The sequence below is a fragment of the Mustela lutreola genome, chromosome 9 (genome assembly GCF_030435805.1).
Source record: "Mustela lutreola isolate mMusLut2 chromosome 9, mMusLut2.pri, whole genome shotgun sequence".
Lineage (NCBI taxonomy): Eukaryota > Metazoa > Chordata > Mammalia > Carnivora > Mustelidae > Mustela > Mustela lutreola.
In genome coordinates, this window is record NC_081298.1 from 144,456,088 (window position 1) to 144,482,251 (window position 26,164).

The window sequence follows — 26,164 nt, forward strand, 5'->3', positions numbered from 1 at the left end:
TCAGCAAGCGGCATGTGAGATGAGCGCCGAGATTGGGGTCTGAGAGCCCTGGCAGAAAGCCTGCCCACCCCCCGTCCTCTGACTGTGGGTGACGGTGGTCATTAGCCGACCCGTGAAGCCAGGTGTCTGCCTGGCTGGTGTTTGGGTGGAAGGACCACAGAGCTGAGACATGGGACACTCCCGGTGTGGGGGCGGCCCTGCCATGTTCTCATTTCACGTGGGAAACACGCGCAGTGTCCTCTCTGTTCCGCGTCCCCTCACGGCGCTCACCCGACGTCGCTCTGACGTAGAGCAGGGACGTCTTCCTCGTTCCGCCATCACGTACTAAAGGCCTTCAGAAGGGAAGGTGTGCAGCACATGTGCAGTTTGGACCTAAATGGAAAGCACATTGGACAGGATTTGTATTCAGGAATTTATGATTACACGTTTATCACATAATGTTACATCTTTTTTTTTTGTTCTCTCTTTTTTGTCTTACTGAAATGTCGTGTACAGGGGCAGAGACCTGGCTCCTGGCATGTTCCCTAAAGCCAGGTATACCTGGTCTTTCTTACCTAAGCTTAGTTTCCTCATCCACATGGTGACATTTCAAAGTGTTCTGCAAATTCAGATCCCTGGGGCACCTTGAAAACCAAGCGTCAGGACTCCAGGAGGTGGGCAGTGAGCAGCCACCATTGGCTGGGGGAGACCCTGTGTCCATGGGTGCCTTCGGGTGCTGGGCTGTGCTCCTCCTGGAGAACCAGGCCGCGGCAGGACAACACTGTGTGCGTGTCCATGTGGGGCTCCCACGCGCTCTCGCCTTAGCACCCTGGGCTCCGGTGGCACCCCTGTGGGTGTTGGGTTCCCGCAGCTGGGGCTGTCCTGCAGCTGTGCCCACCGTGGCCCCAAGCTGCACTCGGTGTTTGTGTCCGCCGCACACCCACCCCCACCTTTTGCTCCCTGTGTTGAAAATCCATGGAGGAAGGACCGAAGGCAATCGATTTTGAAGAAAATTAAATTTTCTTCTCAACAGAATGATGGTTTTGCCACGAGGCAGCAGGGGTGAGGTGGCTGCGGGCGGGGAGCAGTGGCTGTTCCACTGGCGAGCAGGGTCTGAGCCCCTCGCTCCGCTGGCTCTCTGCGGCCTGTGGGTGTGAATATTTTACGGAGCGGACCTGCCCTGTGTCTGCGGCGGGGTGGGTGTGCGGCGCCGCGGAGACTGTGGCCGTGCACCGCGCTCTGCTGACATGACCCTCTGTTGCTTCAGCTTCAGACAGCAAAGTCCTGACGTGTGCGGCCGTGTGGAGGATGCCGAAGGAGCTGGAGCCCGGCGGCCACGAGTCCCCCGACGATTCCACAAGCCCTGCGCACACGCTGGAGCTGCTCTGTCACCTCGACAACACGGCTCACGGCAGCATGGCCTGGTAGGGCTCTGCGCGTTTCACTTGCCCACGGCAAGCCTGGAGCTTGGGCCGCGTGCACACACCCGGTCCTGGGGCCACGGCTCCTGCTCGGGGCCCTGCTTTCTTGTGAAGACATGCTGTGGATGGTCGGCTCTCTCTCTCTCTCTCTCTCTCTCTCCCTTCCTTCCTTCCTTCTCAGTCCCAGCTGTCCTCCAGATTCGATGCGTAACGGGAAGCCTGTTGCCGATGCCGTGAAGGCGCGTGTGTGCTGGTGTCCCTTCTGTATAAATCCCTGCTGCCGGGCACCTGCCAGGATGAGGGTGAGGTCGGGCGCTGGAGAGCACTTAAATGTTCTGTTGCTTTATAGCTTCGTGGATGCACTTCTGTTCAGCAGCCCTCAGTGTAATTAGTGGATGTGTACTTTGGGCTGAAGGTTCATAATTTCTTCTTCTGTAGCGTGAATGAGGGCGCGGTGCCCCCGAGCCCTCCGCATCTTTATCCTGCGTCTGTCTCCTCCGCATGCCACGAGCAGCGCTGGGATGGAGGTGCCGCCAGCGCCCAGCAGGCCCCCGGCCTGTCGCTGCCCGCATGCTGTGGCCAAGGCGCAGCGGTGCTTACCTGGCTTGGCTCCATGCCTGGGGGGCCTCCTCAGCCCTGGAGCCACTGCAGATTCCAAAGGCCGAGCTTTCTAGAAGGGACTGTGGGTGCATAGCATCGGTACAGGTGTTTACAACAGTACTTACTATTTTACTCAGTGTAGTAACACTTCTGCGTGCACACTCAGGTGTGCATGTGTGAGAAAGAGCTCTGTGTGTCAGCTTCTGTTTGGACCAAATCTATAATTAAGTAAGTTTAATCCAACACCTATTTATTAAGCACCTGCTGCACACACCTCCCAGGCTCTGGGGACACCAAGGTCATGGGTCGGGGACCCGGCCTGCAGGAGCCATGCGCGATCCCCCAGGGGAGACCCGCAGCGTGAACGTCGAAGCAGCACAGGGCAGGCTGTGGCGTGCCCTGCGATCGTCAGGAGCTCTGGGCTGTGGGTCCCCCGAGGAAAGAGTCATTAATTTTTACTAGTGAAATAGAAGAGGGCCTTGCTCAGGAGCCACCCTGCAGAGCTGGGACCGATGCGGTGTCTCAGCGGCAGTGGGTTTTGGGTGGCAGAGGGAGCAGGGCTGGGGTCGGCGCCGTCTGCGGACGTCCTTTGTGTCCTCGGTGGTGGGCGGTGTGCCGGATCACGGTTCCTTCCCCTCCCAGAGGCATCATCTGCAGGAAAAGGAGACGCACAGGAGCCCTGCCCCCTCACGAGGGGCTGCGAGAGTGCAGAGCAAGTCTGGAACGTGTGCAGACACACACGCGTGTGCGTTTGAGTGCAGCGTGTATGTGAGTGGTGCGGGAGCAGGGTAGACACCGAGCAGGCAGCAGCGCCCGTGGGGAGGTCAGTGTGTGCAGATGGCCTCAGTGCCGCTGGTGAGTAAACCGAGGCGTGGAGCTCAGGGGAGCAGGGGTGCTGGTCGGCTGCCCCAACTCGCACCTGTGTTCAGATAGCCCGTGCCGTGTCCATCAGAGGAGGGGTGCCCCGTCTCTGGGTTCTTGTCAGGAAATGAATGTCACTGAGATGTTCAGTCTCGCTTGCACTCCCCTGATCCCGGGCCCATCCTCACACCTCAGTGACCACACACTCGGTGGTCACACCCGTGGTCGCACCCTCGTGACCATAGTCCCATCCTCACACCCGGTGACACACTTTTGGTGATCACATGCCAGTGGTCAACCCCTGGTGATCACACCCCCTGTGGTTGCATCCCTGCGATGACACCCCGTGATCACACTGCCGTGACTGCACCCCTGCAACGACACCGCCGTATCACACCGCGGCTCACACCCCCTACGACTGCGCCCCTGTGAAAGGGGAACTTGTTAGGAAGGACCCATTGATACGTAAGCGCATCCGGGGAAACGGTCTTCCTGACTTTCACACTGGAAGGGCGCCCTCTTCTGAACTCGCTGCTACTGTTCGAAGCGTTTCTTGCATCCTTGTGTTACCCCTTACGTCACTGTACGTGTTTGCTGGTGTAAGGGGGAGAGGGAGCTGTGATCCACCGTAGCTGCAGGAACAACCCAGACAGACCCTGTGTGCTGTCACCCGTCTCCCCCAGTGGTGACACGGTATAACCCTCCGCTCTGTCACTGCTGGGGATGGGGTGTTGACAGGACCTGCCGCCGGTGCATAGTGAGTTCTCTGCCGTGTCACCCTGTGTGTCTGTTGCTGCAGCCAGCACCGTACTCAACACACAGACCCGGGAGCCCTCCTGCTGCCTGTTTACGGTCGCAGCCCAGTCCTCCCGTTGCTCTGTCCTGGATCCCCGACAAGCCTGGGTCTGTGCTCCTTCCTGCAGATTTGTCCTTTTGAAAAGCTTCTGTGAATGGAATTGTGCACTCTGGAGGCTTTGACTGTGGCTTCGTGCACGCACTGTGATTCCTGGCGTTCCTACCTGTTGTCCCCTGTGTCCGGCAGTTGCTCATCCCTTTATTCCGAGTAGTAGTCCGTGGGACCACGGTTTGTGTGACCATTTGCCTAGTGAAGGACAGCTGGGCTTCCCCCGGGCTTTGGACATCCTGATCGGGCTGCTCTGACAGGAATGGACAGGGGCTCACATGAACACGGCTTTCATCTCTCCCGGCCGAGTGACCGTGTGTGCAGTTCGTGGGGCGCCTGTAGGTGTGTTTTGGACAAACTGCCGGAGCCTCCTTTGGAGTGACTGTGTTTGATGTCCCCGCCAGCAACATATGAGGACCCAGCCTCTGCACCCTCATTGGCCTTTGGGACTGTCCTGTGTGGTTCTTTTCAAGTGTCTTCAGCGACGTCTTATTACCAGGTAGGGAGTTTGGCTTTCGGCAATTGAGCTGTGGTGAGCACATGAAGGAGAAGGTGCTGTTTGTGGTCGAACTTGAGGCGACTGGGTAGTTGAGTCTGCTTTCCTTTCCTATTTGGACTCGGGACTGAAGCGGCGCCAAGAGAGGGCTCCCAGACACATGCCGGGCATTGGCCCCGCTGCTGCTAAGAACAGCACGCAGCCCAGTCTGCGGGCTTGACCCTGTGCCCCAGAGGGCACCATGCGGGCTCGTGTCCTCAGGGCCACTCGCCTTCTGTTTGCCCTGCAGCAGCTGGGCCCCAGCACAGGTGGGCCCACACCGCCGTCCCAGCCCTCCAACACGCGGCAGGCCGCACTGCCCGCAGCCCACCCGCCACTGAAGATTCTCGAAGGTCTCCTGACTGTGTTGGGTTTCAGCTCCCACCCATGGAGGCAGGCAGAGTGCTGGCTGGGGGGCCGCACGCCCCGTCTCTTGTGCTCACCTGCCCTGGGGCTGCATCGGGTTACTGACGGGGAAGTCCCCCTTTTCTCAGCGGTAGGTGAAGATTCCCGAAAAGGAGGAAACACTTCATAGTTGTGATCGTGAGCTACCGTGGCTCCGTACAGGGTCTCTGTGCAGTGTGGCCCCTCCCTACTCATTAGGGCACATTATACAGACGAGCCAACCGTCTATTCTCTTCCTTTCTCGGATCCACAGTGTCGGGGGGCAAGTCCCAAGCTGTGCCTAGAGGGGTTGCCCCGTAGCTTCTGGTGTGGATTGACAAGCCACCGGCTTTGTGGTGCGGTGTTCCCTCTTTGGAGAGGACCTTTCTAAAATAGTCGCTGTTCCACGCCCACCCACATATTCTTGTCCCCGCGCCCAGCTCTTCTCCTGTGACGTCGTGACATGCTGGGCGCCCTCAGCACCAAGGACAGCGCCAGCCGCAGGCCTCTGCCTCGTGAGGGGGCCGTGACCAGGAGCCCTCCTGAGGTTTGTAGACACTGCCTCCTCCCCACGGGGTCCTCTAAGGCAGGGACTATGGCGGAGCCGGTAACCGCCCTCTGGAAGGCAGGAGCACGCATCCAGCCTTTTCTACGCAGTGGAGTCATTGGGATTCAGAGCCAGGCAGGCCGACCCCGGGACACCACACGTCGCCCAGAATCGCCTCCCTGCTGAGTGAATGAGCGAAAGGAGCCACTTGGGGTCGTCACACTGCGATTTGGAAGTTGTTTCTGTTGCTTCACCAGAATAAGTTCTGAGAACGTCCACACGTCTTCCAGCTAGTCCTTCATGGACAAGTGTCGGTAAGTTGTGCTTTCCAGGGAATTCCTCATTTTGCAAGGAATAAAGCCCCCTTCATTTCTCGCGCACTTTCTCCCTTCCCTGTGGTTTGTTCCTGCCGCCAGTGTGCGGTGAGTGTGGGAGAACTTGACGCTGTCCCCGTGGGCACGTGCCTCCTTCCTTCCGGTGAGCACTCCAGCTCCACACTCGCCGGGGCCGCCGTGTCCCACACTGAGTGGCACACACCTGTTCCTCAGTGGGCCAGTCAATAGCTCATAGCCTTCTTCCTCTCTGCCTGTTGCTGGGAGGGAGTGGCACCGCATCCCACCTCGCCTGGAACTCCGGAGTGCCCCCGCGCTGCGGTCAGTGCAGCCCACAGCCAAGGGAAGGCCCTTGGGGATGCTTTGACCAAATTGTGAAGTCTTCCGCATCTTCCCTGTATCTCGCCCCATTATACTTCAGGCTGTGTGTGTCAGCTGCCTTGTGTTTTTCTGGCGTGGGATGAGACCTACATAACTTAGTAAAATGAATAAAATCCCACCTTACTGTGGTAAGAAACGAGGTGAAAGAGTGAGTCTCCTGCCGTGCGTGCTGTTGGCCCTTCTTCCCTTCCCGGGGTGGGTAATCGGGGGGGGGGGGGACTCTTCACAGCTGCCCCTGGGTGTGTGCATGTGTGTGCGCGTTTATGTGTGTGTGTGCGTGTATGTGTGTTTGCGCGCGCGCGTGTGTGCGGGTGTGTGGTCATTCTTCCCTGAGTCAGCGACTAGACCTGCAGTGCAGGGCCTTCGTCCGCAAACGCAGCATGGACGTCGGTAGTGGAGTGACGGCAGCCCTAGCACGTCCTCCTGGGCCTCCTGTCCTGTTCTCACCGGCATCCTCGGGAGCCCTGGCAGTGGGGAGGAGCAGGGAGTTCCCGCGTGTGGGCCCACTGGGCCCCTGTGAGCGGTCGTCTGCCCTGCAGCGTCATTGCTGTTGGCTCGGGGGCTGGTGAGCCACGCGGGTCCTCCCGGGCTTCTCCACCTGCTCTCGGTCATGGTGAGCCCCTCACGCCCCCGCTGCTGAGGAGTTAAGCATCCTAGCTACGATCGACACTGCCTGCCTGTGAGTGGAAGCCCCATAAAGCAGTGGAAGCTTTGGTGTTGCCCTGGCTCTGGTGTGCTCCGGCTCCCGGGGGTATGTCCGGAGTAGTCATGCCGTCACCTGCTTTCACGGACCACGAAAATCTCCTTTAAAGGAGACGGCACTAAACTTAGTAACCAGCCACTTTCCAGGGCTGGGAGGGAAAGGAATGACATTCCTGCACCCCTCGAGTTCTGACAGGCGGACGGGAGGGAGCGTCCCTGCACTGCCGAGTGCGCTTGATAGCCACAGGGTGACCGGCTGACCTCCACTCCCCGAGCCGGCTCTCTGCCAAGTGCAGGTGGAGGTAAGCATCCCGCGGAAAGGCCAGGCAGGCTGAGCCCGGTGGGCGTGCGCACTCCCATCAGGAGGAGGAGGGGGGTGTGAGCCGTGCTGTTGAGACAGGAGGGGAGCAGAGGAAGAGCCGTGTGTGAAGCCACTGATGCTGAGGGAGTTTGGCCAGAAAAGAAAGGAGTCGGCCCATCTCAATTTTCCCGTTTATTTTTTAGTCCAGTCTGATGGAACAGTGAACAAAATAAATTCAAGAGTATCCTTGACACCTTACAGAAGCTGTCTTTGAGGATAAGGAAGAAATTTGAAATTCAGAGATCGTTGGCATGGTTTTACGGCCAACCGTGCTGGAGAATTCTCAGTGATTGTGACGATTTATGATTGTAGATTTATCAGATCTCGTAAGGTTTGTGTCCCGGCTTTTTGGCCTTACCAGCCTGGGTGTACTGAGGTGTAAGTTCTTCCCTGGTTCCTGGCTCACTACTAACGTCCGGTGGCTGTTACAGAGGCCCCGTAGGAGGCCCACACCCCTCCTTCTGTGCAGGGAAAGGACCGTCTTACGGTGCTCCAGGACAGCGTGAAGAGCCTTCCTCTCTCAGCTTTGCTCACGTCTCCACCGTACACCGAGCACGGTTGTCCCGTGTCCCGGACTCTCGTACCCTCCGATGCTGTTATGATTCCGTGTTAGGGAAGTGGTGAAAAACTAGCGGAGCACGACGTGCAGGTGTGTCCCGCACTAGAAGCCACACGCGGAGTCTGAAGTGTGGTCGCGGAGTGTAACCACACCCACCCGGAGAGAAACGCGCATCCCTCCTACGGTTTCAGCCCACGTTCCCTTGCAAATGCGGCTCAGAGAGTGTTTCAGGCGACCTGCTTACCGACCAGCTGGTGTCTCCCAGAACGTGTGAGCTCTCCCCGTGGGCAGTGGTGTGTGCAAGGGACGCGTTTGGGAGGAAGGTAGCATTTAGTTCTGTTGGTGATTGTTTAAACGTGAGGTTTAAATAATTTAAAAAGTTCAAGCCTGAAGGTGCGCTAACCCCATGCATGGGACTTTTAAACATTTTCTCCCGTTTGGAAGATGGGGTGACGGAAGAAGAAAGAAATGCGGACCCAAGAGAAGAGGAAATGCCCAAACCGCTACTTGGGATTTGGGTAGACAGTTTTATTCCAAAATGTACTTTTATTTATTTATTCAAAGACTTTATTTGGGATAGAGCAGGAGAGAGAAAGAGGGCACAAGGCAGGGAGAGGCAGAGGGAGAAGCAGACTCGCGCTGAGCAGGGAGCCCAGTGGACTCAGAACTCAGTAGAAGGCAGAGGCTTAATGACCCCCAAGATGCGTTTTCATTTAAAGATTAACTTTGAACTTCCTGGGAAGGCCTAGGGGTTTGGGCTTGCTGGTGGGGGAGCACCAGGTGGGGGCAGCGTCCTCATGCTGGCCTGCTTGTGCTCCTCCTACGTCCTTGGAGGAGGTGGTGGTGGGAGCACCAGCCACCGCTGGCCAGTTTTGGGGTGGCCTTGGAGGTACAGACCTGTGAACTCTGGGGTGACTTAGGTGGGCCCTCAGGGCCGGCGAGAATCCATCAGGCAGAGCATGCTGAGAGCCCTGGCTGTACCCTGCGGCTCCCCCTGGGGCAGAAGGAGGGGACCGTGGTGATCTGGTCAGAGCCATGCCCAGGGAGGGCCAGGCAGTGTGTACATCACCCACATGCACCCCAGGGAGGAGCCCGCGGACCGTGAGCATTTCCTGTCGGGGGAGGCTTCTCAGCAGCACGGGGCTCGGCGAGCAGGGCTCGGGTCTTCTCTCTCCAACTCCGGAAACGGCCCCTCCCTGCTCTGGGCCGTTCTCATCAGACTGCTCCTTTCTGTGGAGCCGCACATGTGCAGCTCGGAGCACCGATGCGGCTGCCGCCGGCTGGCGTCAGCCTCCGCAAGAGACGGGAGCGTCGGAGAGAATGTGCCCTCCGTCGTGCCTGGCCTGTTCTTGCCCTGTGCTCTGGGTCTCCTGAACTACCAGTCTGTCCCGGTGAGGGACGTCCGCATGTGTACAGCCTTTTCATAACCAGAGGCACGAGCTCGCCTGCCGGGTGCCAGGCCGTGCACAGACGCGACTCTACCCCCAGAAGTCCCCACGCGCATCGCCGTCGAGAACCCGCACGGCGCGGAGCTGGGCAGTGAGCTTCTCGACGTGGTGGTGGACTCCTAAACTCTCCTTTCACTGGGAAGAGCGGTCGTGTGTTCTGTTGTGCCTTTTCCAACAAGAAGGAATCAGCCGGGTTGCCAAATCTCCGTTTGGAAAGAGACGCCTAAGCTGGGGAACTCACGTATTGTATTGCTTTAGAGTTTTTCAAAATTTTAATTGTGACCAATGACTTAATAGACGTGTTTCCTTCTTAAGGTTTTTGCTCTTTTGGTAAAGTATGAACGTGATGGGTTGTCGAATGCAGGGGAGCTTGGAGTCCTCGCACAGCTGCTTCTTGTGGGTTGAAGCCTGTCCTCCAGCCGCGTGCGGCTGCTGCCTCGTGCAGATCGCGCCCTGGGGGCCGGCCTTCCGTGGCTCCCCCGCTTCCCAGCCCCAGCAGCTCAGAGAATAGGGAAGGCAGGGAAATGCTGTGGATTTAAATTATTAAATTTATATCGAGGTTGTTTTAAGAATTTCTGGTGTCCTTTGAGCTGTCCTCACCACAGGTTCCGGCATCCAGAGTGTGAATCATTCATTTGGAGCCACTGACCTGGAGGAGAGAGGCATGTATTTCGTTTGATCAGCGTGAAACCTGCCGGATTAGAACCATCATTCCTGCCATTAGGGCCCTTGTTAACTGCCTCACAGAAGTTTAGACTTTTTATTTGGGTTTATTTACAGAAGCAGCCCTTTGCTTGTGCCTTCCCCTCTGCGATTATGAAGAGGTATTGCCCACTCCTAGCAGGTACATGCTACTTTGTTCTCGACTTCTTAATGGGATTTCATGTCCCCTCAAATTCACTGGCAGAGTGTGATCAAGCAGAAAAATGGATGATTTTATGAACGGAGAAATAAACTTAGTTTGGAGGAGCAAGTATGGCAGAAATTCGAGGTTATTTTCTTGTGTTTATGGCCCCAGTTTCATGGTGATGGTCTGTGATAAAATGGGATCTGTCTTTCTGTCCCACCCCGCGTGCTTGGGTTATCCCAGGCTGTGTGTCGTTAGGCGCAAACATTGATGATCTGGGGGGTTGCTCCCCATAAATCAACAACAGGTATTTTTTGACGTGTGACTCAGGATAGATGACGAAATATGAGGGGCAGGAGTGGGACCCAGCGGCAAGACCGCGTGCGGTGGGAGCAGCGGCGTGCTGCCACTCTGCGGAAGTGCCTCACGGGTCCTACTCCCTGGGAAGGGCCCGAGAGCTCTGGCTGCTTGCTTGGGAGTTCCGCTGCCCCGTGGGTGGATGCAGCAGGACAAGAGGCCAGTGCAAGAGGGCAGTGGGCGGAGGAAGCTTGGAGGCGCACTTCATGACCCAGAGAGTGAACTTAGGTTTCCTGCTTTTACTTGCAGGTCTGCTAGTCCTGTTTCCAGTCTGATGGCTGTTTTTCTCATGGTTTTTCCTAGTGAGCCTGCCCCCACGCACCTGTGAGGGCGGGATCAGAAGGGCCACCGGCCTCTGCTGCTGCTTTCAGGCCAGTGTCCCACTCTGCAGTGGGAAGTGAGGCCATGTGGTGGCGCAGGGAAGTGAGAGGGTGTCCCTGGCTGGGAAGTGGTGCTGGTGGCCAGCGGGACACTGCTCTTTCCTCTCAAAGCCCCTGCACACTCTTGGCCGGCGCCCACACCCTCAGACCCGTGCAGGCCTTGTCTAGTGCGCTAACAAGCTGCCGGTAACGTAGTTGACGGTGTCTGAGGCACCTGTTCTTCCCTTCCCTGTTCTGCAGGGGGAACCTCTGCCCCATCAGACGAATGTGCTGGGATTGACTGTCGCAGCCCCGAGAAGGCGGATTCGTGCCCTTTCTTTTTCAGGTCATGTCATTCAGAGATTACAGATTTAAATTCTCTCAGAAATAAACGGCAGACGTCAAAGGCTCACCTCAGTGCACGTCCTGTAGACATGCAGAGTCAACGCTCCACGAGGCATGTCCTCTGTGAAGGACAGAATTCTTCAATGTGGCTGTATCGTCCTCCTGACACCGAGGCGGCCGAGCAGGAAGGCTCTGCTCACAGCTGTGGCTTGTGTTATACTCCAGGGAAAGGGCTCGGCTCCAGCTCCCCCAGGGTGTGCGTGTGTGTGTGTGTACATTTGTGGGTGTACGTGTGTATGTATGGTGTGTGTGTGTGTGTGTGTGTGAGAGAGAGAGCGAGAGAGAGAGAGATCTGGAACTTGCAGAACAAGCTTTGCCATAGGTCGGCGTCTCTCTCACTCCCCATGGATTCCTGGCCCGTGTACTTTGGATTCCTGTCCTGCCTCAGGGTCGTCTGCGGTCGGCGACGTGCTCCTTGGGGGCAGGGCCAGGCGCCCAGCTCACAGGCTGCCTTGGGGGGGCTGCGGCAGCCAGACCCCAGGTCGGCTCTTCCCTGGGCGTCGTGGGAGCCTGCGCGGTCTGCCCGAGGAAACTCAGCAGGGACTGGGGTGCCGAGAGGGAGCGTGGGAATGAGGATGTGGGGAAGCCTTCCCCTTCCTGTCGTCACCATAAAAACACCACAGGGCCAGAAGCCGCGTGCACAGGGTCTGCTCACGGAGCTCTTGAGTCCAGTTTCTGGTGCGTGTGACAGTAACGGGGAGTTCCAGACTGCTCACCGACTCGGAGGGGAAGGGCCCGGTGCTGATGTTTGGACGGATCACCAGAGGGAAACCCAGGTGCCACAGAAAGTCACGCCGGCGACTCAGGGCCCAGGCCACTGGGTGTGAATGGACAGGACAGGACAGCGAGACACGCTTGAGCTCTGCTGCCTTTCAGAGTGGGCAAGGATTTCAGTCTCTAACCTCTTCTGAAGATTTTTTTCTTAGAATAAATCTTGATGGAATTTTTTTGGTGCATTTAAAGGTGGTAATTTTAATATTCCCGCCAAATTTCAAATTAGGGTTTTAGAGTTTTTTTCAAGGGAGGCTGTTGGCATTGGGGGTGGGAAGGCTGTTTGCGGGTTCTGGGTCACGGGACGCCCGTTCCTCATCCCCCGTCCTACTGCCCTCCCAGTCTTCGGGAAAAGACTTTCCCCAGAAGCCTCTGGAGAATAGCACCGTGCACCGTCAAAGCAGCACAGACCTAGCTGTGTCCGAGCGCGTCGAGGCTCATTGAGCGCCTGCTTCGTACTGGCTGTCCCGAGGACTGGCGTGCCGGTCTTCCCGGACCTGTGGTGTTGGCACACCACTGTCACCCCAGCGGACGGGTGAGGAGATCAGAGCTCAAAGAGAGGAAGAATCGCAGGTGTCCACACAACAGAATTCTGCGTGGCCTTTGCCCAGAGTTACATTTATTTGGCATGGAAAGTTACCCCGGACGTGGAAGTCAAGCAGCACATTACAGAGTAACGTCGTCAGTGGTTTGCGTTCCTGTAAGAGACAGCCGAGGTCCGTGTGTAGAGCGAAGACGGGATGCCCCACATGCCCTGTTGATAGGCGTTCTTTCCGCGGGCAGCGATACATGAGCCTGTGACTTCTGCGGAGTTTAGGCTTTTTTAACGAGCATATCTGACTTTAAATTAGAGTGTAAAATAGTGCACCTCAAGTCAGGATTTCAGGAAGGCAGGGGCTGTGGCTTCATGTGTTTCCCTCAGGGGAGAGAGCTTTCCGCACCCACAGAGGGCTGTTCAACAGTAACCGTGTTAGTTGTGAGTGCACCTGCCGCTCAAGCCCGGGTCAAAGGGAGCATGAAGCATGTGCTGACAGGACACGTGCAAGTAGCTGGGGTTGCACACTCAATTGTCCTAAAAGCAAACCCCAGTAAAGAAGATCAGTGATGTAGGGCCATTTCATATGGGGCAGCAGCTCTGTCCCCAGAGACACGGGAACACGCCACAGTGCCAGATGGGCACGGAATGGGTCATCTCAGCCAGGCTAAGTGTTTGGGGCACGCCCGGAAAGGTAAAAAGAGGACTGTGTGCTGCAGAGGAAGTTCTACCCAGGTACTTGAAATTGCTAGAAAAGACCAGCGTCAGTGATCTGAAGCAGCATTCTCCAAATTTCAAAATCAGGAAGTGGTCATTTTATATGACGACTGTCCCCAATGCATATGTATGTGTGCACCATAATGAAAGTTTCACAAAATGCCCGTTAACCTGAAAATGTGCTCGGGCGCACACTCTGTTTCACCCTGTTGCAAGCCTCCTGCCTTTGCAGGATGGCAGCCCTGATGGGGGGACCCCGTTTGCCGGAGTTCACGAGGGGGTCCTGGAATCCCTACAGCCACCCCTGAGCAGGCAGGTGGGGGTTCCGATGGGCCCAGAGGCTCCCTGTGCGGGATCCTGCAAGGACGGGGGGCGTCTAAGGGGGGGGGGGTTTCATGGCTGAGCACATCTGTTGCACTGACTTCCGGGGGCGGGTGTTGCGTTAGGGGGGTGCCACGCTTGCCCAGCTGGGGGGCTGTGTGTGGTGGGAGGCATTCTGGAGCCATCTTTTTGGGCAGAGTGGCCGTGGTGGGAGCCACAGATGGATCTCGTGTTGCGTTGACTGACTGTGACTGTCCTGTACGTCGCAGACTGTCTTGATGGGCCACGTGACTGTGCCTGCAGGGCCTGGATCCTTCCACCACTGTGGTTAGAAACAGGGGTTGCTTGGACAGATAGGAGCTCAGAACCCAAGTCTGACAGTATTCTGTGTACACGTGGCACGTAACTGGTGCTCGAAACATCGCTGCTACAGCTTTGCTGAGGCCAGTCTCCTAGGTGTGGTGGTACTTGAGCTAAAACTGTCTGGATGCCCTTTCTCTCTTTCTTAGATTTATTTATTTGAGAGAGTGAGCGAGACGGAGCACACAAGCAGGGGAGAGGGCAGAGCAGGAGCCCGACATGGGGCTCGATCCCAGGACTCCAGGTTCATGACCTGAGCCGGAGGCAGTCACTGAACCGACTGGGTCGCCCAGGCACCCCAGGATGGTATTTCTGTAAGAACGAGACCTTGTCCCGTTTTTGTAGTTTGATGCTGGGAAGCCAGATACAGGCCCAGAGATGGGTTAAACATGGGCTCTTGGGCCGTGTTCTCAGGTGATTTTGCAGAGTTTGTGGGGAAAGTAGGAGCCAGAGAGACGGCATTTCCCAGCAGCAGCTCTAAGATTTTCATGAAACCAAGGGCAGATTGGGTCTGATTTGTATAAAAGCAAGAAGTCAGACATTACGAATAAAATTTAATATGCTTTATTGCTTTTTTATGTGGAACCTGGGAAGGGTACTTGTAAAAAACTTACTCCCAAAATTTTGTCCGTGGGAGAGTTGTAGCCCCGGGGATAGAGAAGTGCAGTAGAGAAGCGAACACTGTTTGGTACGTTTGAAATGTAGGGTGGTGTGGCGCCTGGGCAGAGATGCCCAGGGGTTCGCACGGGGCTGTGGGGGCACACTGGGCATCCCATTTGCGGTTTGGTCAGCTAGGAGCAAAGCCCCATAGTCCACTGCCCGGAGGGGGCATAGAGGGGTGGGGCTGGGAGGCAGACCGCGGGGGCTGATTGTGCCTAGAGCTCAACACAGTCGTGAACAAGGAGCACCTCTTCTTGACGAGGTCCGTGTGCGACTGAGCAGCGAACCCTCTCAAAGGGGCTCCAGCACGGACCGGTCCTCGCTGCGTGTGCTTGGTAACTGGAACCCTTTCCGGTTTTACTTTGCACACATTGTAAGGGGCACTGGGCCCCGGCTGGGAGGAAGCCTTACTAATGCTTTGTCCCTCTTCCTTCCAGCACTTCTTTATGAAGTGTCTCTGCTGCGAGGGTCAGAGTCTGGGCTCGGTGCTCCGCCGGTGAGCCTGGGCTTGTCTGTCTTCTCGCGGGGAAGCCGACGTGAGTGACGGGGGCTGCTGTTCCAGGACAGAGGGCAGTCCGAGCGGTCTTCCCGGAGGAAGTGGTGTTTCAGCCGAGCCCCTCCTGCCTCCTGTGGCCGGCCTCTCTTCATCCTAATCTGCAAAAGTTTGTTTTCTTGAAGTGACTTGCTCTTTCCGGCCTCGGTCCTGGTTCCAGCAGGGGAGCAAGCAGCCTCCCACAGCCTTGGGTCTCTGCTCAGACCCTTGCGAGTTCACCCCTGCTGGGAGATGGGGGCTTGGCGAAGCCACGATGGGGTAGGGACTTGCCTCTGAAGATACAGAACCACCTGCAGCTGTGTTTCTAGAAGCTCAGCTGGCCTTTCCTGGGCAGTGGGTCTCACAGGGCTCTGGCAGGAATAAGGCTCTCCCCCGTGTGGCCCCAACCCAGGCCCAGGATTTCCGTCCGTGAGAGGACATAGGGCCCACCCACCGGCTCAGCTGGGGCACCTGCTGCGAATCTCGTTTTCCCCGTGGCCCGTGTATGCGGCTGCTGTCCTTGGTTATACTCACTGTGGTTTTCTTAAACGCGCCCCCCCCATGGTAAGAACCGGAGAGCAGGCTGTCTCCTATCACAAGCCATTATTCCCTCCTATACCTTTTAAGCCTTTTTAAACATGTTTTTATTTTTTAAAGTATTTTATTTATTTATTTGACACACAGAGAGAGATCAGAAGCAGGCAGAGAGGCAGGCAGAGAGAGAGGGGGAAGCAGGCTCACCGCTGAGCAGAGAGCCCGATGCGGGGCTCGATCCCAGGACCCTGAGATCATGACCTGAGCTGGAGGCAGAGGCTTAACCCTCTGAGCCACTCAGGCGCCCCTTAAACATGTTTTTAAACTATCACATATTTTTTCTTTTTAGATAGAAAAAGTTACTTCTGTGGCTGCTTGAAATTCATTCGGTTGTTTGCTCTGGTGACATTACGGACACACGTAAGCCGGTTCCCGGAGCGAGGTACCTCTTGGCCCGCGCAATGGCGGACGGAAACCGGGGGTGTGGACACTGCGAGAGGGACGCGGAGCCGTGGTTTCCCACAGGACACGCTCCTTCCTCTCCACGCCTTTCCTTCCACCCCTGGGAGAGCCAGACCCAGATGGCCGCTCTCTTTAGGCGGCGGGGAAGAGGGGTAAGTGCCGCTGCCGTGTTCGGAGGAGGACCTGCTCTGAGCCCGCTGTGTCCTCGCGACATCTACTGGGTCTGGGGTCCGGAGCGAGCCCGAGACTTCGCTTCCACACGACGTTCCCCACAGTTCTGGAATCGATCCTCAGGCAAACGTGTGTGAGTCTTCACGGCCTGCTCTCCGTCGGTCCTCCCCCTCCCTCCCCCTCCCTCCCCGCTCCCCTCTGCGGCAGGAGTTAGTTTTTACAGCTCGCCCTGCTTCAAACCCCCCGCTCTAGGGCCCACGGGTTCGTTCTGTGGCCTTGGGCCCCCCGACGGACGACGTCAGAACCGTGGGCAGAGGGAAGGGGAAGGGGGTCTGAGCAAGGGCTCGGGAGACAGTACAGTCTAAAACATAAAATAAGGCCGTGAGGTTCAGTGGAGGGTTTGGATTGCCGGGACGCCTGTATAGCTCTTCCTCGTTTGGGGCTGTTGGCGGTGTTCCCGGCCTCAGGCCCCGGCGGTTCACTGAATGTACTTGGAAAGGGCCTCGTCTGCGTATGCGGCGCCTCCGCTCTTACCGGCCTCCCTCACTGTCCCTCGGAACCCGCGAGCAAGCGCCCATCACGGGCCACGTGGCTCAGACACCGCTGCTCCCTGTGGGGAGGGGAACCTGCTCTCCAGAAGCCTTGGGCCCAGCCGGGGAAACCACAGTCAAACCATAAGGTCATCAGTCTTTGGCATCAGATTGGCTCATTGTTACCCTGTGGGTTGCGAGTTACTGGGAATCTCTGGCTTTCCGTTCGGCAGTCTACATATGTGTGTCACCCCCTTTCAGACTGCGGTCTGGCTAGCGCTGGACGGGGCAGTCACTGTCCCTGGGGTCTCCCTATGGCCGTGCGGCTCTCTTCATCCTGACCTCTGGTGCGTGTGTGCGTGTGTGCCGGGGCGTTCAGGTTACGAATGAGAGCTGCTCTGGGACCCCTGGCACGGTGTCCTAAACGTTCTGCTCCCAGTGTATGGCTCTGTGGACGGCATTTTGGGGCCCACAAATTTGTATGTTGAAATGCCGATGTCCGGGGTGTTGATGTGAGAAGGCGGGGCCTCTGGGAGCTAATGAGGGCCTGGAGGTGGGACCCTCCCCATGGGATCAGTGCTCTTGGAAGAGGCACGTGGGCTCCCTTTCCACCACGCTAAGCACTCGGGGAGAAGGTGGCCTTCCGCGAGCTGGGAGAAGACCCCTCAGCAGAACGCTGCCACGCTGGAGCCCTGATCTCGGGTGGCCAGCCTCCCGCGGTGTGTGGAACGTGTGGGGTAAATGTGTGCTGTCTGGGCAGCCCGGTCTGGGGGGATGTGTCGCAGCCACTGAGCTAAGCCGGGAAGGGTCGAGCGCAGGTCCGTGTGTCGTTCTGCGCCCGGACAGGCCTGTGAGCTGCACTTCTCCTTTCCTGCCTGCGTTTCTCCTTGGCTTTCACCGTCCGTTGCGTGAACCCTGCAAAGTCACCCATGGAAACGGGCTACCAGGGGAAGTGTGACCGTCTTGCTGTGAAAAGGTGTTTTCAAATGAGGATTCGCCGTTATCGTAACAAAACAGGAGCAGCGGATTTCAGCGCCGGATTTCTTGGTATCTCTACCAGTTATCGGGTCTGTTTTATGCACCAGGTGTCGTGCATTTTTCAGAAGATGCGCTAAGCTCGCGCGGTAGAGGAGCGGGACGCCTGTGGTGAGAGTGCCGCGAACTCTGTGTTTCTTAAACTAAACAGAAGAAAGAAACTGTGGTTTTGGGTGGTACTTGTGTTGGGTTACAAGCATCCCCAGCTGCACCCACAGCGTGGGCGGGCGGGGCGAGGGAGGGGCGCCCTGGGTCAGGGGTCTGGGTCAGGGTTGGGCTCGGCAGCAGCGGCTGCAGCGGGGTCTTCCCTCGGGCTGCAGCCCCTCCTGTGAGACACCCCTCACAGCTGGGACGTCCTCAGCCGACGCAGAAACCCACCCCGTGACGAGCTCCGGGGCTGTCCCGCACAGGAGACGAGATCTGTGTGCCCTGCTAATCTTTCGGACGGGAACTCTATCAGGTGGGGTGGCTTTGGCTGCAGCTACAAGGAAGCCAGGGCTCCCACTGGCTGACCCCTGAGGAAGGGACATGACGTCCCAGGCAGGGCAGACACGGAACCCTCCCATCGCCGCGACTCCTTGGGCTACAGAAGATGTGGGCATTCTGCCCCAAATGGCAGTGTCCATGCAGGGCCTCCTTGAGACCTGGGCCCGCAGTGGGCTGCCTCCCATCCTTGGCCCTGTTGGTTAGCTCTCCGTTCCTCAGTCCCCGGGAAGATGCGTCAGCTCGGGGGGACACCACAAGGCACCTTGGGCTGGGGCCTGAAACAGCAGACCTTGCTTGCCATGGTTCTGGGGGCTAGAAGTCCGAGTCGGGGGGTCCCCATGGTCGCGATCTGGTGAGAGCCCTCTTCCTGGCTTACAGACAGCTGCTCTCCCGCTGTGTGCTCAAGTGGCAGGCGGGAGAGAAGGAGACCCCCGCAGACAGGCAGCGAGGGACAGGCCCGCCCTCCCCACCTCCTGTGACCCTGAGCACCCCCAAGCCCGTCCTCCTAACCTCCTAACCGCCCGACCTCAGCTGAGTCGGGAGGACATAAACGTTCAGCAGGAGGGGACACAGTGCCGCGCACACATGTGCCATCTGGAGTCCTGCCATGGTGGGTGTCGGCCGTGACCGTGCACTCGGGAAGGCCTCGCTGCCCGGGAGGGACGCGCAGTGGCTCTCGGCCACAAAGACATCTGGGGCTTGCCACGTCCCTACTCACGAGGGTCCTCCCCTTCCTTGCAGTGTCACGTGGGAGCCCACGGGGGACGGGAAGAAGGTCATCTCGCTTGCGGACAGCCACATCCTGCTGTGGGACCTGCAGGAAAGCTCCAGCCAGGCCGTGGTGAGTGACAAGCTTACAGCTTTGACATTGAGTATGAAACACTTGATGAGCGGACAGAGTTACCAGTCGGAGAACTGCACGACGGGCTCTGCGGGGGAGGCTGCCTCCGGGCCCTGCAGACAGGACACAGACCTGAAGGTTGACAAAAGCCCACCCTCGGACATGATTTGTCCAGAAGAGTCCGTGGGATATTCGGACATATACTCTCTTGTTCCAAGTGTACCGTCTTCTCAGTGACCAGGTTTTTGAAGTCTGGTTACAGTCCCTTTTGGTTGGAGTGGTCATAAAATACAATTTCATGGTGCTATGAACTTCTTCCCGTGTGAGTTGTAAAAATGACAGTGCTCCGCGGCCCCGCTGCCCCACAGCCTCTGACCCTGGTGGCCTGTGATCCCCCGTGACCGCCCTGGGGCCTTGACCCCCTTGTGGCCCATGACCCCCCCAGCCCCCTGTGGTCCATCAGCGGATCCTCCCTCCCTGGCACGCGTGTGCCTTCCCGCGGCCACAGTCGCCACACAGTGCGGGTATGGCCGTGGGTCCGCCAGGGAGCACCTCCCTGCCGGAGCCGCGGGACCCACACCTCGCCCTCAGGGCTCCGTTTCCGAGGACGGGAGTGCCTGGGTCCTCACAGCTCCCCACAGGCCGCGCGTGTCACACCATTTAGGAGTCAGCGCTGGCTTTCTTGGGAACCGGTTTTGCTTTCTGGTCGTCGTCGCCTCCAGTACCTTGTCCTCCGGAGTAGATGTGTTGCTGATCGGTATAGTTCATGTTTGATTCCTTAGAATTTCCACTTTAAATTATGACTTTTATATTCCGTTTGTGATCTCGTTGCGTTGGTTTACATCCAAGTAACGCCTTCAGAGAGAAAAATCTAGAGCCTTGACAGAGCTTGTGGTGGCACTGGTACTGAGGGCGCCCCACGGCCACGCGTAGCAGGGGCAGCGTGTGTGGGATGGATTTCTGTAGCGGTGGCTCCTTGCATGTGGCTTTGTTCCTGTGATGCGGCGCTAGCTCTTCTCCCTCGCAGTTTGTCTCGGTACTAAATCCTCTTGGGCAGGCGGTGGAGATGGTGTGAAGAATGATGGTCGCCATCATGGCTTCAAAGGCAGACCCTTCAGAACGTTAGTGTCTTAAAACTCCACGTGGTCAGAAGGGGATTTCCTAGCCTTCCACGTACACTGAAGAGTTGGTCTGTCCTTGTAGCGTGTAAGTAATATTTAAAGGAAAGAATCAGTATTTTTATTGAGGAAAGGATGTATTTGTATATCATAGAGTAGAATGTAATTGTCACCCAGATTTTAGAGCGGAGCAGGAAACTGGAGGGTCACACAGTGCCTGGGGCCGCAGCTCCGGGGGGAGGCAGTGCGGGATCCTCCTGGGAGCCAGCCTCAGGGTCCGAGTCTCCGTTGGCTGCAAGCACCCTCCCATCCCCCACCGACTCCCCTCTCGAGGGTGCCCCTGTGTAGCCAGAGACCCGAGGCGGGAAGGGCACAGTGCTGTCCTGATGGAGTGCAGGTCACCGAGATGCTGGGGGGAGCCGTGGGCTGGGGAGCCTTGCCGGGCGGGAGAGGCCAGGGAGGAGGTGAGCCCTGGGCGTGCGCGGAGCCCACAGCCCGTCCTGGAAGCCGGCAGGGGCTTCTCTCCAGACCCTCGGCCGCCTCGGAATGATTTTATGGTAGGGTGATTAATCTGTAACTTATTTTCTGCAGAGACCAATTTAGTTTTCTCTCCTTCGTTTTTATCTGCCCTCAGCACTTCTGTCAATACCACTTGGCGGCCCTCGGCCGTGGTATTTAATACCGAAACCTTCCTATCGATTCCGGCCGTCTTCACACCCAGCTCCTCCGTTTTTTTTTATCGTTGGAGGATATTGCCTTCTGTGGTGAATCTAATCTTATGCTCGCTGCATCATTACCTTTTGCAATTAAATTGGAGGTTCTCTGCCATTTATAATCATTAGCAGAGCCCAGGGGAGGTCTGTAGGGGGAGGTTGCACGGGGTCCCGGCCCCGATGAAGGCAGAGGGGATGCCTCCCTGTTTCGGAGTGTGCTCATCCGTCTCCGGGGCCTCGCGGCTCTCAGTCGCTGTGGAAATAAATAGCTTTCCAGGTGCCGCAAGCAGCAGAGCGCAGAGAAGACGGGTGCCTTGAGAGTCGGCTGCCCTCTTCCTCTGGCCATGCGTCAACACGGGGGTTTCTCCAGGGTGAACCCAGGGTGTCCCCTGCTCAGGGACACGGGGCCTGCAGGCACTGACGTTCCAGAACGCCTCTCAGGAGAATGGGTTTCAAGGACACAGCGCTCTTGCAGAAACGCTGTCACGTGAGGTCTAAAGCCTACGGCAGAAGCGACTGCGCATCAGTGTGGGGGCGGCAGGCGGTGGCAGGAAAATTATTCAGAGCAGGTCGGGCCACTTCCGCTGTGCCTGGAAATATCAAACATGCGTTTGTTCGTGGGGCGGAGAGTGCTGGGCAGGAGCAGGAGGTGCCCTCGGGACGAGCGGGCCGGGCCCCCAGGTGCCCCTTCCTCCCGGGAGCCTGTGTGTTGCCTGCCACACCGTGACCACGCTTCACGCCCGGCCCGCTGTTCGCCACGTGCGGCCCCGAGCGGAACAGAAGCTCTTTTCCTGTCTGGGGTCAGGGGTGCCCATTCCAGCACCGGCGTGAATGTTGCAGGGGCCCTCCCGAGTCTGCCCTGGGGTGACGGGGCCCACATGGGGCCGCGTGTCCAGGCCCCCGGGACAGCGCGGCAGGTCCACCAGGTGGGTGTGGGAGGATGGGCCCTTCCCACGCCGTGGCCCCTGCTCTCTGTCCCGTCTTCTCCGCGGGGCCTCTTGCAGAGGAAGGGCCTTTTTTTGAACAGACTTCATTCTTTAGAGTGGTTTTATGTGGTTCACGACAAAAGTGAGGGAAAGGCACAGAAGCTTCTCCCAGGCTCACATGCGCACAGCCTCCCCGCCGTCCGCATCCCCAGCAGAGGCGACGTTTGCTGCCCTCGCCGGGCCCCCGGCCGGGGGCTGTCCTCCTTTCTCTGGTCTGACGGCTCAGGTCTCCACCGACCTAGCAGCTCTTTCCCCGTCCGACGGCAGAGCAAGCCGCCGGGCACGTGTGCAGCCTGTCCCACGGGCACGGTCTCCCTCAGCGCGCGGCGGCCAGTGGCAAGGGCATGGCAGGAGGGTCCGCGAGGTCCCCAGGCCCCCACCGTGGGCCTTCTCAGTTGCAAGAGGGCTCACACGGTGCGTTGACAAATGTTGGTCCCCCATGATTTTGAAGCGGTCCACGTAAGAAAGACACTGATTTTAAGGGAGGCCACGTAAAGACACAGACCTCGGGGTCACAGAGGTCAGCTCCCTCACTGGACACTCGAGAAGACGGAGCCTTAGGAGCCGGGGAGGTTCTGGAGAAGGTGCAGTTTGAGGGACAGATTTGCGGCTGCTCTCCTGACCCCGCCCCGCCCCACGGTGGGCTTGTCGCGGCCCCGGCATGCGTGCGCTGCATGTCCAGAGCCGGAGCCTTGGTTCTCGCCGGTCTTCAGTGGCCGCAGTCACGTCGAGGGTGGGTGTGAGTGTTAGAACAGTGAACACTTGTTTGCGGCAAACCCAGTAAATAAGGTGCTGACCGGGCTTCGTCAGACTGGTCCACAGAAAACGGGTTAACACTCTGGGAGCTGGTTTTCTGCTGAATCTCGGAAAAAGGCATTCAAAGTAGCTGAGTGCCGTCCGCATCGTGGACCTTCCGTTGACTACACTGCCGACAGCAGCCGCTGCGGTGTGCTTTGGGATGGTCGTTTAAAAAACCGTAATCGTCAAGAAAACATGGAGTAGTTTCCTAAGTTGTGTATCTTCTTGTAGCGTAATAGCTACGAACAGCTTTGATTTTATAAATACCAGGGACAACTAGGGTTCTTTGGTCTTCCGTTAGGTCTTGGAATCATCAAATACAGATCAGGCTGGGTGTTGGTGTCAGGCAAGCATTTGCTTCTCAAGCTCTCAAAAGATTTTTTTCTAGTAAGAGCAGATGATAGAGTGAATCGTACGTTTGGCAAACCGAGCGTGCTGAAGGGAATGCAGCGGCGAGTGGGACCCGTGCCCCTCAGTGGACTCAGAATACGGAGACACAGCCTCGGCCTTCCTGTGGTTCACCTCCCAGTGTGAGGGTCCGCAGGGTAGAGGGATGGAAATCCAGTTTGCGGCGTTGCGGTCATGGGCTGGGACGGGCGTGGGCCGGCCACCCGGCCGGGGCAGCGGTGGGCACGAGTCTCGGGAGGGGGATGAGGGCTGTGGCTCCGTGCCGGGAGCCCGGCAGCCTTCTGAGCCACATCAGGTCCCGTTTCAGCCACTCACTCCCCTGTGACCTGGGCAGGTGGCGTGGCCTAAGACTCCGTGTCATCGCTGGAGAGCTGGGACCGGTTTCCACATGGATCCAGTCGGGCGATATCACAGTGGGTGTCACATGGTGGTAGCCTGCCCCACAGGGCCTGGGGCGTGGCCAGCCACCCACACGTGCCCGCCGGACAGCTGGCCGGCTGGGTGGGCGGAGGGAGCCCGGCAGGAGCGGAAGGATGGCCGGAGGAGGACGGGAGGGATGGGGTGCGCAGAGAGGCGCGAGGGCACAGTTGAAAACTGGGTTAGGAGTGAGGGTCAGGTCGGCGGGATCGCGGTGCCAGGGCCGGAGGTCGAGAGGAGAGAAACTGAGGCACAGAAGAGCAGTGTGCGCCCCCTCCTGCTTCAGTCGTACCCCAGTCTGCAGGTGAGGGCCGCGCTCAGGCAGGAGACGCGTCGTCATGGCAGCGCTTCCGGCCTTTCCAGCCTTCGTTGTTGTTCCTCAGAGGCGCCCCCGCTCATCAGCTGGAACAGACCGCCCTCTCCGCCGGGTCACCGGAGTCCAGTCGGCGTGATGCGACCATTTTCCGCATTCTCATCCACCTCGGAGAGGAAAGTTAAATCCGCACGCATGACCTTTACTGTTTCGAGCGGGGAGCCAAGGTCAAGCCGGCAGCTGTGGGGACGGGACACACCCTTTCCCCTTCAAAGAGACCTTAGGTTTCGGTGCAGCCCTTTTAGTTCTGTTCTTTCTGCAAATAGAGTCCTGGTTGAAATACGCTAAAAATAAATGTAAAACGACCTCAGATCCCCTCTCCAGTGCTGTCTCTAACGCCCTGTGTGCATTTCCTGAAGATCGGAGGGCGCTGGCTTCCGGGAGGCGGGGGACAGAGTCCCTGGTGGGGCTTGGGAGCCGCCGGGCCCGCCAAGCAGGGGAGCCCATGCAGCCACACCCAGGGGCGGGGACGCCCACCCTGGGACCTGGGGAAGCCTGGGATGCGGCCGGGGGGACGGCAGGACCACCCCGGCCTCCCTGCGGCCCCTCTCCACTCGCCTTGGCAGCGGGGGGTCCTGCCCCTGCTGTCCCTGTTCCCCGCCGCCTTGCCCTTCCTCCCCTTCCCTGGCACGTCCCGAGGGCAGTGACGGGCTGGGCTCTCCTGCTGAGTCTGCTCCCACCGGCTCCGTCGTGTCCCGTGACTCACCCTGTACCCCGGAAGATAGGAGCGGCCCCTGCCTTCTGCCCACCCCCGAAGATAGACCGGAGCTCTGCCTGTCGGCCGCGCTCTTCAGGGGGTCATTTGATGTTTGCGGCCCTGCGGGGTGGGCTCTTGAACACCTCCATTTCCGTGGCCCGGGGTGGTGAGGGTGCCGGGGAGTGACAGGAGCAAAGCCGGACTCAAAGGGACTGGGTCACTTCTCCAGTCACTTGGGACCAGGTGGGGCTCCAGCTCAGGGGGTTCACGTTCAAGGCTGGGGCTGGAATTTCCCGGCTGAGAGAGGTGGTAGAGGACACTCCCACGACATTCCCAGGGGTGGGCAGGGGCTCGTGGCAGAGCCCGACCAGGAGCAAAGGGGCTCTGGCAGTGGTCACGGCTCGCATGGGAGTGGCCGCTCCCCCGTCTGCTGGGGAGCCCGGGCATGTGGGTGGGACTTGGCCGTGTGGGATGCTCCTACCCCTCATGCTCTGAGAGCCAGGGCCTGCCATGGCTGCGCCTGCTGCCTTCCCGCCAGGGAGGTGCAGAGCAGCTCCTCCACGATCTTCGGAGGTGGGCAGCATGTGTCTTTGGTCCCCAGCACCCTCACCACCCCGGGCCACGGTGGCAAGCAGTGCCGCTTCTGTCTTCGGGAGCCTCTGGCCACGTGCACTGCTCTCGACAGCACAAGGTGCGGCGTTTCCTTCGTCAGAGTCGTGTTCCTTTGTCCGTGGCCTGGCGGCGGTTACAGCTCTGAAGAGCAGCTCGTGGGGTCGCTTTAGTCATTCCTTCTGGGGTGGGAGGCCCTGAATAGTTGGGCTCAATATCAAAAACCAGGTGACTGTGTGCCGTGCACTCTCTGGGGTTGTGGCTGAGCTGTCTCCGGTCACTGGGAAGCCAGAACACGTGGCTGCTTAGCCGTAGCGCATAGGCTGTGCCGGCTGCCCTGAGCAGGCCTCCAGACGTCGATGGCGAGCTCTCTTTCAGAGTGTCTCTAAAATGGACCCGGGGCACGGAGTTTCTATTGCCCAGTTAGATCACGCGCTAGAGTGAGCCCAGGAGTCGAAGCAGGAGGCCGGTCTTGCCCCTGCCCCACCGGCTGTGTGACCCAGGGTGAGGCGCCCACCCACTCGGGGTCTCAGGTTTCCCAGCTGCGAAGTCAGGGGGCTCGACCGACCTGTCCTGCAGCTGCTGGGATTCACTCTCGGTCTCCCCTCTCCTCTGGTCGGCACCTGTGTCTCTTCTCTAGCTCTAACAGGTGTCTGCAAAGGTGGCTGCTTCCTATGGCCCCCATGTGTCAGGGCAATGTCCGTGAGGATGTCAGGGACCTAGAAGCCGGGCGGCCCTCAGGTCCCTCATGTGGCTCTGGTGCAGGTGTTGGCAGCTGGGTCTCGTTTGAGGACTCGACCGCGGACGGGGGTGGCCCCAAGCTCTGAATGAGGTTATGGCAGGATGTGGTTGGCCCGAGGGCCTGGGCTCCTCACTTCCTGCACGTGGGCCTCTGAGCGTGGCAGCCAGCTTCACCGAAGCCAGGGAGACAGGGAGAATGTGAGCTAATGTCATCGTGGGACATCCCTCAGCACGGAGGACTCTGCTGTTTGACGGCTGACACCAGTGAGGGGCCACGCAGGCCCTGAGGTGCTGGGTGCTGCCTGCCTCCCGTGGGCTGTCCTACCTCCCGCCCTCGTGCCGACGGGCTACCCTTCCCCGGGCTCTG

The 26,164-nt window shown here is 58.5% G+C and overlaps 1 protein-coding gene across 7 annotated transcripts in view; it reads left to right on the forward strand.

The window, feature by feature from the left end:
- Nucleotides 1-26,164, forward strand: part of EIPR1 (EARP complex and GARP complex interacting protein 1) — a 123,540-nt gene that overhangs the window by 87,081 nt on the left and 10,295 nt on the right. For 6 of the 7 annotated variants that reach the window (XM_059132772.1, XM_059132775.1, XM_059132771.1 and 3 more), the window contains 2 exons: nucleotides 1,247-1,403; nucleotides 18,838-18,937. In XM_059132772.1, coding sequence (XP_058988755.1) covers nucleotides 1,247-1,403; nucleotides 18,838-18,937 — 257 coding nt within the window. Of the gene's footprint in view, nucleotides 1-1,246; nucleotides 1,404-15,858; nucleotides 16,179-18,837; nucleotides 18,938-26,164 lie in introns of those variants that run through there. The other variant, XM_059132774.1, reaches the window with a different exon arrangement.